Source organism: Camponotus floridanus, unplaced genomic scaffold, assembly GCF_003227725.1.
Source record: "Camponotus floridanus strain SB8 unplaced genomic scaffold, Cflo_v7.5 scaffold59, whole genome shotgun sequence".
Classification (NCBI taxonomy): Eukaryota; Metazoa; Arthropoda; class Insecta; order Hymenoptera; family Formicidae; genus Camponotus; species Camponotus floridanus.
The window spans coordinates 320,861-338,507 of NW_020229758.1; the positions used below are offsets into that span (position 1 = coordinate 320,861).

At 35.8% G+C, this 17,647-nt stretch overlaps 2 protein-coding genes across 4 annotated transcripts; one reads left to right on the plus strand and one right to left on the minus strand.

The window, feature by feature from the left end:
- Positions 1-1,641: 1,641 nt before the first annotated feature.
- On the minus strand, positions 1,642-3,995 carry LOC105251937 (eukaryotic translation initiation factor 3 subunit G). Of its 2 annotated transcripts, XM_011259059.3 has the most exons (4): positions 3,844-3,995; positions 3,269-3,341; positions 2,386-2,838; positions 1,642-2,258 (listed from the first exon to the last, which is right to left on the minus strand). In XM_011259059.3, exons 2-4 carry the CDS (start codon positions 3,285-3,287, stop codon positions 1,846-1,848), a joined length of 885 nt encoding a protein of 294 aa, XP_011257361.1. In that variant the 5' UTR covers positions 3,288-3,341; positions 3,844-3,995; the 3' UTR covers positions 1,642-1,845. The 2 variants fall into 2 exon arrangements, with proteins under 2 accessions (XP_011257361.1, XP_011257362.1); XM_011259060.3 differs by lacking the exon at positions 3,269-3,341 and having other exon boundaries at positions 3,844-3,994.
- Positions 3,996-4,370: 375 nt separating this feature from the next.
- LOC105251938 (calcium homeostasis endoplasmic reticulum protein) lies at positions 4,371-10,022 on the plus strand. Of its 2 annotated transcripts, XM_011259061.3 has the most exons (8): positions 4,371-4,557; positions 5,270-5,440; positions 6,070-6,718; positions 6,797-6,868; positions 7,156-7,555; positions 7,634-8,037; positions 8,187-8,552; positions 8,762-10,022. In XM_011259061.3, exons 1-8 carry the CDS (start codon positions 4,539-4,541, stop codon positions 9,054-9,056), a joined length of 2,376 nt encoding a protein of 791 aa, XP_011257363.1. In that variant the 5' UTR covers positions 4,371-4,538; the 3' UTR covers positions 9,057-10,022. The 2 variants fall into 2 exon arrangements, with proteins under 2 accessions (XP_011257363.1, XP_025268694.1); XM_025412909.1 differs by lacking the exon at positions 4,371-4,557 and having other exon boundaries at positions 5,268-5,440; positions 6,132-6,718.
- The last annotated feature ends 7,625 nt before the right edge of the window (positions 10,023-17,647 follow it).

Below are 17,647 nucleotides of genomic sequence, written 5' to 3' on the forward strand. Positions count from 1 at the left end.
CACGTGCGCATGATGTTCATATATACACATGATGCGCACGCGCATGAACCAACGTAAAATGAAAATTTCTATTTACCATATTTAGTTAAATGTATGTGGCATGAATATATAAATATAAAATCTTTTATCTTTTACTTAGGCCCGGTTCCACAACTCGAGTTAATCCGAGTTTAATATGTTAAACTGGGTCCTGATTGGTCCATTCACTACTTAAACTCGGATTAACTGGATTGTGGAACTGGGCCTTAATATATTAAGATTAATGGATTTAATATATATATATATATATATATATATATATATATATATATATATAATAATCACAATATGCATATCTTTTGCAATGAAATGATTGAATGTATCGCATATTCAAAGAATGTACATTTCTCAATTTGCAATATCATTAGTCGACTAGCGATTCTATAGGAAAGATGATTTCAATCTCGAAGTAAGTACTTTGCTGTTATCTTGTTGTAGCTTAGTCTATTCTTCCTCCATTTGCATTAATAATTTTTGTCGATTTTCTAATCTTTAGTATATCAGAAGTCGCTCTCTTACTATACAGAGTCGTATATAAATTTTATGAGTGGCTGCCTAATTTAATTTCTTCTTCGTGTGGTGGAAATTTAATTGTAAATCTTAATGGCCTTTTCAAGGTAGTTGATACGAGAGCGCTTTGTTAACATATTCCAGATCAAGCAAAGGTCTGTGTGGCGATATACTGACCGGAAAATCTAGGAAGGAAATCGTCGACTTTGATACAGTAGTCTGGCGAGTCGATAATGAATTGTGGCTTACCCTCATTATATATCCATTTGGATCTAATGTATCCAAAATAGGGAATACCGTCATTCTTTATTCAGTTGTATAAATCACAATTCAAATAGCAGAGGGGCTACTGCTTCTAAAAATTAACCCATTCCAGGTCGTTTTTTAAATCTCCACCCAGTTCGCTCACGATTCGCTTTCTTCATCTTCTGTTTATGATTCATTGTTTTTTTTAGCTGTTGATTCTTGTTCATACTCAGCTTTATTTATCGACAATTGTATATTTATTAAATTGGTTAATTTTAGCGATTTTCGGTATTGTAACGATATTTTTGTGCTTGAATAAGCGATTTTCAACCATTGATCATCAATGCGTTGCATCCCGCGTTTGCATTATATATTTTACAAAATTCACCGACTTTGTGTCGCAAATGTCATACCTTAAAATATCATGAGAGCTTTTGCACAAAATCTAATCCTAATATATATATAGCAGAAGTTAATATGTATTGAAAATCTTATGAATTGAATATATATTGTGTTGTAAATAGAAATTTATTTTTTTATACATTTTATATTAATTTAAATGGGATATATATAGTAGGCATACTGCTATTTACTTATTGGAAGAAATTCTCATGAAATAAAATTGTAATTATACGAAATTGTACATTCTTATATTAAAAATAGACAATAGTTGTCTAGATTTAACTCTAATTGTGAAAGCCAGGGGAATTAGAACTAAAAGAAATTTTTGTTATAAATATTTGATAACATTAATATATATATATATAAAAGTAAAAAGATTTAAAACCAAGATATATTATACATTAATTGTCTCAAATATCTATAATTATCTATAATAATTTATAATAATCTATAATAAAAATTTGAGTCTCCCTAACTTTCATATTTAGTATTAAATGTAATGAATAGATGACTACTGTCTTTATACTTCTGATAAGAATGTAAAATTTCAAATACAATTTTATTTTGAGGATTTCTCCCAATAAGTAAATAGCAATATGTCCGTTATATATTATACGTTATTCTATATTATATACTATTCTAAGCGTCTTAATTATTTTGCGCTTGAGGTTTCGACCATTCGACGCTTAGGATAAGATGATCGTAACCGTAACCATCCAAGGTAGCGATCGCTCTCGCGGCATCGGCCCTATGCTTGAAATGTACGTATGCGAAGCCTTTGCAGAGATTAGACAACTTCTCCTTGGCAAGGAACTGTTTCACTACAGAACCGAAAGGCTTCACGAGCTCGTCCAAATCAGCATCTGTTGTGCTCTGCGACAAATTTGAAATACGGATCGCGGTCGTATCGTCGCGCCTCTGCATTTGCATCGAGTCACCACGTTTGTTGCCGCCATCGCGCATGCCGGGTGGTACGTATTTGCCACCTTGCGGTTTGAGCTCGGCCATTGCACCGGGAACCCCTGTATTAACGAGAGGCTTCTTGTCATCTGGTACTTTTCCTAGAATAGAAATTTTTAACGATCAGTATTTTACAGTGATAAATAATAATATTTAATTATATGTATACTAAATTAAATTTTAGTTAGTGTATGTTTGTCAACCATTACAATTATTACAAATACTCACCGCCAGCAAGAACGGTATCTTTATATGGACATTTGGAAGTCCAGTGATCGCCATTGCAGTTACGACACTTGACAACACCCTTATCGCCCATGCTCTTCAATTTATCTAGAGAATCTTCTTCTACCTTGTTCTCTTCCTCTTTGCTGGATATGAACTGCATGAAAACGTCTTCGCCGATGACAGTAGTGGCTGGATTAGGTCCTGGCCTGTCATCGACGGAATCGCCAAACTTTGCCCAATTTTTACGTGCTGCGATCGTTTTTGATACAATACGTCGCTCTATTTTATAAGTGCGCACGACTTTGACCTTCTTGTTGTCTTGATTGTATTTATATTCGGTGAGGATTTTAAAACCATTCTCGTAGACTTCTGATGGCGCAGGCAATGCTCCTCCCTCTTCCTCGACTTCATCAGCCCAGCTGGACTTTACCTCAGATTGTGCAACTGGCATCTCTGTAAATTATACAATATTATAAATTTAAATGTGTATGATTCTTAAGTATAAAAGTAAATGTGTGTGCAACATGTGTTTGTAAACATCTAATTTTAAAATATTAGACGATTACTTTTTTTTATACAAATATTGAATATTTAATTGAATATTGTATTTAAATATTCAATTAAATCTCAATAAATTTTTTGGTCAAAGTGTCTTTTTCTGCTTATAGTAGAATCAAAATAAGTATTTAAATAAAAAATTCAGCTTTAAATTTTAATCTTTTATTTATTAATAAAAAATTGATATTTAAAGCTGATTAAAAATGATATTTAAAAATTAAAATTCAATACTTAGAAACTAAAATATAAATATTTAGAAATTAATTATTCTTAGTGATGTTTTATATTGATTAAACACCTAAAGTAAATACTTATTATACTTAACCCGTTAAAGTCTCAGTCATCTTATTTTTTACAATAAATGAAATGCTATTAGAGCCAGAAAATGTACACAAATGCTGAAACAAATTAGATATAAAATTATACAGTACTGTAATACATAAAAAAATATCACTAATGTATTTTATCTAATATATACTTTTTTACAAATGAGCTATATTATACTGAATTATGATTTAATGATAATTGACAATGCAATAATAATTTTTTCTTGAACTGATAAAAATATTTTTTTTTTATTTCTTTCTTTTTGTCTATGTGAACAGTATAACTTATGCCGCATGGTATAACTTATGCTGCATGGTGCATTAATTGAAAAATCCTAAAAATTGCAATTTCTATTCGATTTTATCAATAATTTTTGTTTGAGTAAAAGATTGTGTAAATGAAAGAACTGAATAAACAAATAAATGGATAACTGAATAAACAAATAATATTACAAAAAAGTAGAACAATACATTATTGTTAGCACAACTAACTACAGGTTAATTCGACGCGAGGAACACAAGGATGAACAAAACGTCGCGTCGAAGGAAAAAAATTCGTCATCGGACGTCTTACCGTGAAATTACGTTCGTAGCAAGTGGATGCAACACAAGTTACAATGAAATAAATGTCGATGATACTCGTACAGAATCAGATATCGTACAGAATCATGCGTCCATGTGGAATGATGCGAAAATCAAGATGGAAGAATCTTGGAACGATCTCGGCTTCGGTTTTCCTGACATTGCTGCCACAATAAAATATCGAAATACTCAAGTTCCTTTGAATCCGACGTCCAACCGGAAAATTTGTTCTTCCGGTGACAATCGTACCGTCAACTAGAAATCTCTAGAAAACAAGTTCTCCCATTGGATACCGAGTGTCATCATGTCCAACGTACGGTACTCGAGATCGGGTGGCACTCGATGGACCACGTGGCCAATTGGCCAATTCAAAATAGAACTCTCTGATTGGTCAATCGCTGCTGGTTACCCTAGGCACAGATCGATATAATTGGCTGCGGCCAATCGCAACGTGGCCAAACGGAACGCTCCCCTCGAGAGATCCGGCAACGTCGGTGAGTTGGCGACACTGTCAGCCGCCGCCAGATCGTAATGGCGACGTTTAGCGCGTTGTCGGGTCCGCCGTGAGTGAATAATGTTTCGCAAAACAGTATTTCGTTCATGCACGGGACAACGACCAAGCGAGTGAGCACGTAACGTTTTGACGGGTAGTTTTAACAGGACATCGGTAATCGAGCGCCCGCCATCATGGATCAGGCTCCCGCAGGTGAGCACGCTGTCTCGAGGTTCGCCGATCCGGTCCCAGCGCGCTCTCCATATACACATTCACACGCACACACATTACCGTGCTGCACCATACATCATCACATATATGACACACATACTTTTCCCGCTCGTGTTTCTTCCGGATATTAAACCGCGAAACCGTGTAACCCTTTTAGTTGCACCTTATGGTTTTATTTAAATTATTTCTAGAACAGAAATGAAGTAAAATATTTAAATATTTAGTATCTGAATTCTCTCCTACATTAGGTTACGCGCGCGCGCGCGTAAAATACACATGATGCTATATTCACTGAATTTTAAATGAACGTGTACAGGAGTAATAAAACGATTTCTTATGAGTAATTTATATAATGATCTTTACTATGCTATATGGAAGTCCATGTAAGTGGACTTTATCATAATTTCTTCTTGTACTGAAATATATAAATATGTGTACTTTTGTTCACAGTAATAGCGAGATACAATTTTATGCATACGCAAAATTCTATAATTTTATTTTGCTACTTTTAAGAATCATTAATTGATGATTTGATTAATAAACAGCGTGTGTTTAAGCATGAATGTATGACTTTCTATAGGACCAAAAAGTAATGGAGTATAATAAACTGATTAATTAGGTATATTTAATAAATAGTAGATTCTAATTCCTTATCGGATCTCTAATTCTTGTTGTTTTCATTTATAACATTTAGACACAGAATTACGGAACATCATAGACAAACTGGCGCAGTTTGTCGCTCGCAATGGACCAGAGTTTGAGCAGATGACAAAAAACAAGCAGAAGGACAACCCGAAGTTTAGTTTCCTGTTTGGGGGGGAGCACTTCAACTACTATCAATACAAAGTGACTACAGAACAAGCCAGTAAGTGGGATATACCCCCTTAACAGCTACAGTGTGATTGAGAAGCATAAGAAAATGGTCATGCTTTATACGACGAGCAAAGGAATGACTTTAAAAAAATGATACAAGGTCTCTGATTTCATCATTGCAATCGTACAAAATGTATTCGTCGAATAAAAACAATCTTTCTTTCAAGATTTTGGGATTGCTATTTATTAAGCAGAATGCTTTTATACTAAAAACATGTTGCATTCTTTGGCAATGGCAATTTTACGAAGATGTAGTTTTAACATTCTCTTACTGGAGTTTATCTAATACGAAGTACATTCAATGCATCGTTTCAATCTATGCGTGGAAAATACAATCCACCATACAAAATAATATATGCCTTATATAATACCCTCGTAAACAAAATGTAAAAAAAAAAGAAATAAAAAAAGGAAAAAAAAAGTATAGTGCTCCCAAAAGCCTTACCGCATTTTCTGATACTATACTTTTCTCGTGTAAATGCCCAAGAATTTTCTTATATGCACCGGTAGAAGATAAGACTCGGCAGAAAAAAAAATCGAGCTATCTGTATACACATTTTTCAAATATCGATTGACAAGGACTCAAGCATCTCACAATAATCTACCGTCATTCGTTTACAGTTTTAAAGCAAAAAGGAATAAATCCAATGCAAAATGCAGACCCACGTTTAAACGTTTCGCAGCAGCAGCAAACAGCCGCAAACGCCGTCTCGCAGCCACTGAATAACGTCAATCTTACGTCCGGTCTGAGTACACAAAACAATGGCATAAACCCAGTGGTCGGGATCGGAAGTCAGGGCGGTCCCGTTTTGCCTGGACAAATCGGAGGGCCGGGAAATGCAGGGCCGCCAATCGGACCGGTTTCTGGCGCCATGGGAGGTGTGAATCCGCCGATCGCCGGAGTCGCGCAAACGGTTAACATCGCGGGTCCACCCGCGTGGCTGCAGAATGAACTGGCGAATCTACAGTCGCAGCAGACGACGTTGCAGGAACAAGTTAGACAATCAGAACAGAACCTGGCTGCGCAGCACGCTGCATTGATGGCGCAACAGCAGGGAAGAGTAGAGGATGCAGTGAGGCAGGCGCAGGAACAGGCTTTGCAAAACAGTGCGCAAAATACGAACACAGATTTGGCTGCGTTTGACACGGTGTTACAACCGATCATCGATAGCTGCACAAAGGATAGCATAAGCGCTGGAAAGGCCTGGATACTTCAGAATTCACTTACTCCACAAAGCAATCAAGTTGTCGCGGATCATTTGCTAAAAAAGTATGTATAAGTATGTACGCATTTTTTTTTATATATATATACTATGTTTTTTAATTTACATTTAAATATTTTTTTCAGAGTTATTCAGGGGACAACCTTTAGTCATAAACTACATATTATTTATCTGGTGAATGACGTCTTACATCATTGGTTAGTATAAATGTATATACACATCCAAATTAATTGCACTAATCGCCATTATTATGCTAAAAAAATGTATTATTTTTATTTTCATTCATCTATAATTGTGATAAGTTCGCAAAATAATTCCTATAATTTCTTCAATTGAAAACTCGTTCTAATTATTTCTAAAATTCCCCGATATTATTATGACACACTATTTATATTCACAATTTTATATTAAATGGCAATATACAATAAGCTAAAATGTTATGGCATTGCTTGTATACGCGATATTTAATTGAAAACTTCTTCAGTGCAAGAAAAAAGTCTATGGATCTGCGAAAAGCGATGGAAAGTGTTGTTGTTCCCATGTTCTGTAACACCTCACTAGCAGCATCCGAGGAACAACTTAATAAGTTGAATAAACTGTTGAGTTTGTGGGAGTCAAAGAACAATTACTTCGATGAAGGGATTATAGATAAGTTGAAAAAACCGAGCGCATCTTGGTCAGAATACCAGGCTAATTTGGTAGCGCAACATGCCACAGCGATTACTCCAATTACAGCATCAACGAAACAGACATTCGATGGTTATCAGGCGCAACATCAAGCGTTTGTCACTCATGCACTGAGACAGATTCAGAATATCGAGCAACAAAAGATGGCAATAGATCAGCAATTAAAAGCACCACCGCCGCCGCCACCACCTCAAATGGTATAGTATCGTGTTTGACTGAAATAACTTTTTTCTTTTTTTTCTCCGATATATTTATGCGAAATTTTATCTATTCAGAATCAGCAGAATATATCGATACCGCCTAGTCATTCTGGTCCTCCCGGTACAATGGGCACAGATGTGAACTTCAGTCAACCACCACCAGGATGGGGTGTCCCACCATCGAACGAACCGCCGCCATTTAGTAATGTGCCCTTGCCAGACTTTTCGAAGCCACCGCCAGGATTTGGACCGCCGCCTGTTATTCATGAGCCCTCCGTAGAGGATTTGATGCCTAGTATGCCTTACTTCGAGCTTCCAGCTGGTTTGATGGTACCTCTGATAAAACTAGAAGATGGTGAATATAAACCATTGGATCCGGATGCAATAAGACTTCCACCACCAGCTCCACCGAATGATCGTCTAGTTGCAGCTGTGGAAGCATTTTATGCGCCGCCAAATCATGATTCTCCTAGAGATAGGTAAACATATATATATATTTGAATGTGGTGTCTTAAAAGTTAAATATTCCAAGGAAAAGATAAAAAATATATGTAGGAAAATACATGATACACAATATTTTTTTTATATTTTAATTTTTTATAAATGATATTTCTGATTATTTTTACAGTGATGGATGGGAAAAATTAGGTTTATACGAGTACTATAAGGCGAAAAATGCTTCTCGCAAGCGTAAGGAAGAGGATATTGTCGCTGGGATTAGACAAAAATCGAAATCTCCTTCGCCGATTCTACGGCCGAGATCCAAGAGTCCTAGTCCGCCAAAGAAACGCTACAGGAGTAAGTCGCGCAGTAGATCACGCTCGCGATCACGTGGCAGAAGTAGATCGAGATCTCCTGCGGCCAATCATCGACGCAATAGTCGTAACAGCAATCACATCAGTAGAAGCCGAAGAAGGAGGAACAGTAATAAAGATCGTAGTCCCGATAGAAGAGTGGATAGACAAGATCGAAGTCCAACTCCTCCTAGTTTTCTGTGAGTATAACGATATTAATTTCCTTTCAATTATCTTTTATTTATCTTCTTTTATGCAAATAATGAAATAAGAAATGTTTTCTTTATATCTCTCTTTCCTTATATATCTTTATTCTTTTACAATTTTTGTTATTAAACATAAATTGTATATTAAATTGTATATTGTGTGTGTGTGTATAATTATATATTAAATTTCATTTTCCATCCAGTGGTTCCACCTATAGTAAAGCTCCGCAAGAGATCAGTATTGACGAAAGCAATAAAGGACATCAATTGCTGAAGAAGATGGGTTGGGGCGGTGCGGGTCTTGGTGCTAATGAGCAAGGTATCGAGGCACCTATTTCCGGGGGCGAGATTCGTGATAAGAACGACCAATATAAAGGAGTTGGTATCAATTTGAATGATCCGTACGAAACTTTCCGGAAGAACAAAGGCCAGGCATTCATTACCAGAATGAAAGCCAGGGCAGAGGAACGAGCCGAGGAAAGAGGAGACCGTGATTAAGCACGATTCGAATGCAAGGTTCGCGGTGCTCTGGGAATGGGACGAATATCTTGGCATGCGACTTGAAGATAAATCTCATAATGAAAGTTCATTCGCAGTTCCAGGAGCATTTATGCGATCGTTTACAAGAATTAATTTCGAAAATCGATACAAGGTTGATTTTCTCTATTCTATGATTTCCCTCTCCATCCCCATTTTTATTCCAAAAAAGTCAAGCGCTCTGTTTTATTTTGTTCATTCGCTTTCTCACTCGAATGGTTATGCAATTTGAATAGTGAGAGAATAATAAAGAATGAAAAAGCTTAATTTAGAGGAAAACAGAGAAGAGAGGAAATTGATCATACTTTTTTGTCTTTCGTTAATCCTAAACTCGTTGCGCATGTCGATTTTTGAATGGTCATAGATGGACGCTGATTGTTTTACGCTGAAACCACATCGATTATTTTTATCGATAGTTTTGTAACCTGAATGTTACTGAAGCGATAATTATGAATTTTACGTGACGCAAAATTGTATATTTTTGACATAGAATTACAGACATTATTTATTTCATATTTAATGTAATCTATATAGATACAATGAAATAAATATTAAGTCTGGTACAAGTATGAAATTTTGATAAAAAAAAATCGAGACAGTCTCTATATAGTTATGCATGATCTCGTATATCGAAGAAGATTAAAAGGATTCAAGCGCGCAACGTCAACGTCCGTCGACAGAAAAAAATCTTGGATCCTGTTTAACTTTTAATCATATTTCACGCATAACGATTCAATTTCGTTCCATTTTTACATATTATTGCAGAATACTATGCAATTACAAAAGTGTAAGTTGTTTCGTGCCGTCATCGCATGAACGTGAGAAATATGTGAGAGCTAAAAATACTTGTATTTAATAAGTTAACAAATGATTATATTGGATACACGACGATAGCTCAAAAATAAAAGCTGTACATTTATTACGAAAGCGAATGCAAACATTCGCCATTACTGTTTCCTCCACTCATCTTCTTTATATTAAATATATTCTTACCAAATCACCTAAAATCGGTTATTAAAACTTCTCTATTCTCGCTATTTTTAACAATAAGTCCTAAACACGATACATATACATATATATAATAATGATAATAATAATGATTGAGATTTAAGGCATATAGTGCATTTACTTTATTTTTAACTTGTTTCTCTTTATATAGAAAGAAAGAAAGAAAGAAAGGTTCTTCTTATTTCTTAAATTGTCTTATCTCTTTTCTTTGCTTTTATATACTATTCTTAATATTTATATATCTTTATAAGATATAATCTTTATATATCTTTATATATATTTAGATTTATGATAGTTTAAACAAAATTTAAATCTTGATTATAATTCAATTTATTTAATGAAACGGCAAGCGAAAAATGTTAATCATTGCATCAATGAATGTAAATGAGACAGAACCAGTTTTTCGATCTTAAATAGTTGGATTATTATGTTATATATTGACGAATTAATATTCCTTTATTTCAGTTTTATGTGAATAATGGGAGTATATATTTTAATTAGATGAGAGAGGAATAAGGGGACGCGAGACACAACTTTTAATTGAAGCGAGACTATCACGTGGCGTAATAGAACGTTCTTCGATCCCAGTTGCCTTCTCTTCTTATCGCGCGTCACGTGCGTGCACGTGAATTGGAAGGAAGAAAGAAAGAAATAGAGAAGCTTCATTTAACTGGCTAAGAACGGCTCGGCGAACACGACCCGAGTGCAATCGATGCTCGCCTTTTTGAACTCCCCCAGCGACAGCTGATATCGAAACCGACTAAATCCGACGACGAACCGGTTCTTCGTGACGATAACCATGGCACGGCCGTCACATCGAGACGCAAACAAAGCCGAATGATGATTGGATCATTCTTGCATCTCGCTATCCACAATTCCGCGCAACTTATATCTTTGCGATATATTCTTAGCGAATGTTATTAGCGAATTGCGATTTTTCCACACACGATCGATACAAAATTACGCAGAATATTACCTGGTTTGTGCGTGCGTACCCAGAACGTTTCACAAATTATCGCGTCAGCAAAAACATATCTTTTGCGCACGAAAGTGAGCGTGCGAAAGTGATATCGCACTTTCGCGAGCTTACAGATAGATTAGAGTATCGCGAGAAAATGCAGTTTATGCAAGAAAATCAGTCGGTTTACAAAAATTATCTTCTCACGTCATAGCCCGAGATGAATTTTCTTATGCAATAGATTATTAGAAAGCATTATTTGCTGCATTTTCTCAATTTTTAAATCAAATATCTGCTAGAGACAAGATAACTCGAGATTGATCGAGAAATGAGATTTTGTTTGTTAAACTATAGAGAAAGTATAAATCATATACAAAGTTAAAAAGAAAAAAAGCTAAGGATCAAAGATTTCACTTTGATTTAAAAATTGATAATGAATGTTTTTAATTGATATTTTATATTTAATCATGTTTTTTTTACATCTGTGCATGTCAACGCATCCGATAGTACGTGCATGACATATGTGTTATATATGTGTATATGTGTGCGTGTCGGTTAGTTTTTAACATGAACGATATAATTGAACGAACCGGATGAAAAGACGGTAATCATATTTCAATTCGAGCTCGTGTGATCCCAAATTCCAAGGCGATGAAGCCGAGGCGCGGCCACTGATCGTTGCGTTTGCATTCGCGAGAGAAACGTGCACGCATACATGCGTGGAGACACTCGTGCGATTACGGCACGTTTGGCGGAAACGTGACGCTAAGCGTGGAGAAAAAAATGTACGCACGGGTCCGATAAGCCGATCACGTCCATGGTTCGATGAGCAAAGGCGTTATATTTTAGGAATGCGGTGGCCTCGTACTTTTAAGCTGCTGTTCATAAGAAAGGATAAAGATCACAGTGTCGCTAAAAAGCGTCATATCAAGAAATACATATAGACACACATATATATACACATTGAAAGAGCAAGAGCTCGATGTCTAATGTATCTTTTGTAAAGGCGTTTTTTTCTCCGCATTTTCTATCGTTCTCTTTTTTTCCGGATCGTGTTAGAAAACATTATTATATCCACTTATTATATCCTATTTCAGACAGATATGATATGATATATTTGTTGCGACAAATAATGTCTTTGTAAAAAAGAATTTTTACGACAAGGAGAAAAGAGAAAAAAGAAAAGTTGAGTATCTTGGATCGCATGATAGTTCTGTGATAGTCGGTACGCACGACGCAAATTGACATTTCTAAAAGGGGTTCAAACTGCCCCCTCTGACCTTTCGGCGCGCATCATTAATGAAGTAAATATCTAATTTTATGGTGCACGTTAATATGATACAACAGCGATAATGCCGTTTATCGCTGGTTATTTATGGTACTGTGCAAGAATGCAGTTTCTCATGGAAACCTCATCTCCAAAGCGAATGTAATATAACAATGTTACGTAACAATCGGACATATGTACATACGCAGTTAACAGGCGCGATTACATTTCTTTATTAAGATGCATGAAAATTTAAATGGAGATATATGAAAAGCTTCCTTGGAAATGGATGCTATTTTGTTTAAAGGCCAACAATGACTTAAATTTAAACTTTACTATTGAAAATTTATGATTTAATTTTTGCCTATGTAGTTGGATAGTGCGTATCTTTTGTTATCTTTCAATTGTAGGGAGTTGAATGACAAATTAAACAGTATGAAATGAGATATACGATTTCGAATAGCTGTTTTAGCGTAAATATTGAATGCCAACTGATGTCGTTTTACAGATTTGTTAAATAAATACCGGTAAATATCATCTACTCGCGGTGACCGTACCTACTTTCGAAAACTAAATCGCATTCTGCCACGAGTGACCTCGTATGTAACTGTCACGTAAAAACCGGATCTCTCGGTACTCGAGACGCGTATTTAGGACGGAAGTGCAAGTCTGGCGACAATTTTAAGTGATCGTGGCTGTTGATTCCTTTTATGAACCATGTCGTAAGCGCGTGATGATCTGTCAATATGAATGTTCTACTTTGCTAATCTTTTATCGCGAACATTATTACAAGTGTATTTAAAATTTAACGAAATATTACACTTCGTTTAGTAAAAGTAATGTTTTATTGAATTTATACGAGAGAACTAAAGTACAGAATTTTATTTTATATGAATATATATAATTTATTATTTTATTATTTTATTATTTATTATTTTTATATAATTTCGTGTAATAAGAGATTATAATCTCTTTTAAAATTTCAATTAAAAGTACATTTTAATTAAAAATAAATTCGAATATTATAAACTTAATTGAAAACATGTACAGTTTATAAATATTTCAAAAAAGCTATTTACAAGCTATATACAAAAGTGATATTTTAATTGTCAAGAAATATTTTTTAAACGTGTACTATTTATCTCTTTTCATCTCGTTATTCGTATAATTAATAATTAATTATACTGTTTTATTTTGTACCGCACATATTATGCTTAATCGTATCAGAGTAACGTGACTATTATCATCATTAATTGTAGCAATCGTTGGTGCGACTTGGATGCTTTTCAAGACTCGTACCGAGAGAACCTTTGTCGGAAGAAGTTTGAATAGTGTACTCACAAGATTTAATTTTCATCGTGGGAATGAGAGGTTGACAGTCGGAGAAAATTTCACAATTATTACCGTGTTTCTAAAAAAAAAAAAGCTCTAATAATAGAAATGACAAGATGTGGAATGACCGAAGTTTATTACTTTAATTATTCGCTGAATCGAGCAAAATTCTTATCAAAAATTTCACATATTCTTCAGAAACGGAATTCATTGAGGGATTCGCGATCTTGGGAAGGAAGCTGTCAAAATCTAGCGTCTCTCTCAGCTTTCTCTCCAATTCCTCTTCCATATCTCATCGACTACAATCTTTCGTGCGTGTGTCCATGCCAGTGGGCAAGTCGTTGGAAACGATGGAAAGCAGGCGGCATACAGAATGTTGTATCGCGAGAGAAGGTGCGAGGCAAAAGGAAGAAGAAAGAGAGAGAAGGAAGAGGGTGGAAAGGAGGCGAGGGGGGAAAGGCCGGTCGGGAAGGTCGAGGGGGGGGGGACGGGGAGAATGTTCAACCGCGTTACATTCCACGTGATCGGGAGAAGGGCACGCCTCGGCGACGCGGAGTCACGCGCGCGACCACGCGTCCGCCCTTCCCGACACGTGCGCGCAATGTGCGCGCCGAGGAGCGACTCGATTCCGCGGCCTGTTCGGTGACATCGTCGCCGTGTGCGGTTTATTGCGGCATACGCTGAAACCGCGCCGTTTGCGTAATGCGGGAAAGTAGGTGGAAAATAGTCCGGGCTACAGGCGTGCGCGAAGCGGCCTCGTCGTCGCTTTTCCATCGGTTGCGTGCAACGAGAAACGCCTAGCTAAATGCAATACGTATGCATTGTACCTGTCGACGGATTAGACTCAACGAGCGCATAATTGATTCGAATTATTATTTTCGTTTTATACATTTTTCTCGGGACAAAAGGGAAAGAAAAATCCTTTGATAAATATAATAATATCTATATTTAATCGTATTTTATATAATAATAAATATAATACTATTATTATATTATATAAAAGTGATTAGATCTCTTACATGATTTATTTTAAATCGCAAATCGAGACAAAATTTTTGAATTTTAAGAGATGTGCTTTGAATATTTCGCAAATACTTTCCTTTAAACATTTTTTCAAATTTATGGACAATTTCTTTTCTCAGTCATTATGCGACAAACGTTGGAAAGAGATCTATATTTAAAGCGCGTGGGTGAAACTTTCCCGGACCGCGCAATAAATGTTTCTTCCACCTTTCCACCTCTCTCCTTCTCTCGCCTTTTTCTCGCTTTATGTCACTGCGTCGGAATACAATGCAGGTGTCTAACGAGGACACCGATACGCAATGAGCGTAATGATAGTGTTTCGCGTATTGAGCGTGCGCCGCACGCGAACAAAGCGAACGAGTGCCTTGTTATATCGATGAGAAAGATATGATCCGGCGTCAATTGAAGAGAGACGACGAGAGGCGGAATATCCGTTTTCGTGCTGCATTTATATGAATGCTTTTGCCCTCAAACAAATTTATCCCTCTGACCCATTGCTCCCTATCGATACATGAGACATGCAGCTTATAAATTAATATCGTACAAATTACATGCGCATGAATTGTGATATTTTTTCATATTATTATTAACACTAATTATTAGAGAAACCTTACACGTAATTATTATTCATTAATGAGAAAATTTAATTGCATATTTATATAAAAATATATTTATAGAGTTAAAGGGCTTCACAGATACATGAATTTTCATAGACGCATATATCGAGTTCCGCACGAATGAACAATCCATCTGCAGCAGCGAGATTAAAATTGGAGACGGAAATTAAAAATAAGTCGATGCGAGGAACGATCGCTTGTAATGGCACGTGTGGTTTTTTCGCTCGTTTCGAAATCACTGCGTAAGACCGCGATGGAGCACACACGTTGAACTAGAAAGCGTCGGTATTTCGCCGGGATTATGTAAACCGCGCCATTCTCCGCAAAGGATGATCATTTTAAAGGTGATGCGATGAATAATCGCGCGCGGAAGAACCGAGCAGATAGTTATGTCACTCATCCATCTCGCATAAATAGCCTCGCTTGTCCAGCGGTTACATTTCGCGTCAAAAAACAAAAAAAATTACTATACGTTTATTACAATATTACGATATATTTAATAGTGTATTTTGGTCGCTCTGCAATATTTTATTTATTTTTTTCTATCAGAAAATCAATGACGAAAAAAATATGACGCAAAAGAATAAAAAATAGGAGAGATACACGTTTCTTGGTTCGATGATTTTTAATTGAAATTATTGTCATAGGTATCCGCACTAGATAAGTACATGATGCAATCGGATGCAACGTTTCTGTCGAGACTGATGCAGCGTTTTCTTTCTCGCGATGATTCTGCGAATTCATTCCTTTCTTAGCGCGTCTAAAAATAGCGCCGCGAGAATTAGCATATCCGTTGAATTAATTATGCGACCGTGTGCTCTCTCCTGTCTCTGACCGTCGAATCGGCAGAGAATTTGAGAACCTAACCAGCGATGGATTTAGCACGGAAATTTGATATAAACGGAAAGAGGCGACAAAGTAGGTGGATGGATGGATGCGAAACGAATTTGACGTATGCGAGCAAAGTACGAGCAAGTTATACATATGTGTAATAATGCAAGCGCGAAAATAGCCGGACTTTATCTTACGTACGCGAACAAAATAAACGCGAATCTGCGACACGACTCGGGATTATTCTTGATTCTGGCCTCGTTATTACGCGCCCGCTATTTAATTCATGCGCTGACAAATAATCGATCTTTCCGGCACGACACGTCTAGAGGCGCTATTTGAAGCGTGATATGCGCGGTGCTTGTAAATGTCACCTTAATAATTAGTTCTTGATAATTAATTCTAGATTTTATCTTGGTGAGGAATTTTTTTCATTTTTTCGCGATAATTTATGTTAATTTAATATAGATAAATAGAGAGATAATTATATATTTTTTTATATCTTGTTTATCGCCGCGGAGACAGGAATTTTTTCGTCTGACAGTTGGACAAAGTCGTCCTCGTCGGATTCACTCCTCGTATTTCGTTCCCATCTTTCTCAATGTCGCGTGTTTGCGAACAAGTGCAGTTGACTCTGCATTTCCGGATACACTTGCAAGATGAGCCAATCTAAATTCCTCGGACAGAATTTTCTAAACGTCGATCGGAATAGAATTATGCCCTATTTAAACGTCGTCGTCGTCGTCAAGCTATGTGACTTTTCAGCTTGAAAGCAAATAAGAATGCAATAAATACCAACGTATCTTTAAATCGCAACAAACATCGCCCCTGGCAATTCTCTCGATTCGACATTGACGCATTAAAGCAATACTTGAATCGGCAATCGAGCAGATTCTGGGATTGTAGGAAAAATTTTAAATTAACTTTAATTTGATTGATAAATAAAATTTTATTGAAGGAACTCTAAGTTTTTTACACGCAAAAAGTTACTGCTTTGCCTCAAACTTGTCAGTTTTTTCCTAATCGCTAAATTGCCGAAGGTTACACACGCACAAAAAAAAAGAACATTCTTGTTTTGAAAATATATTTAGTTTCCACATGGAAATCTTAAAATAAGATTATATTGCGTTAATTAAAGAAAAATATAATTGCTCGAATGAAGCCATTTTATATAGTTTAATCGAGAAAAATATATTCTTATGATTTGAAATTTAATTTTCTTGAATGGAAAAGAAACAATGTTAGACATAGAATAACATTTTTAAATCAAAGATTATAATTTTCTTAAAGTAGAATTAAATAATTATATATTCTTGAGGTGACAATTACAATATTAAAATAAGACTATATTGTTGAAATTTAAAATTTTTAAATTCTTCTAACAAAATTATAAATTGTTGCGTATGTACGAAACAATGAACGCGTTAATTTAAGTATATAAATTTTTATTCGACACTTATTTTTTTTCTGTGCGCGGAGGCAGATAAAAATATTATCCGAACATTGGGGAGGCCAA

Excerpts from the sequence above, each read along its gene's own strand:
- LOC105251937 (XM_011259059.3), bottom strand. Across the intron at positions 2,259-2,385 it reads AGATACCGTTCTTGCTGGCG|GAAAAGTACCAGATGACAAG; the intron begins GTGAGTATTTGT and ends TTTCTATTCTAG.
- LOC105251938 (XM_011259061.3), top strand. Across the intron at positions 7,556-7,633 it reads CGCCGCCACCACCTCAAATG|AATCAGCAGAATATATCGAT; the intron begins GTATAGTATCGT and ends TTATCTATTCAG. Across the intron at positions 8,553-8,761 it reads CCAACTCCTCCTAGTTTTCT|TGGTTCCACCTATAGTAAAG; the intron begins GTGAGTATAACG and ends TTTTCCATCCAG.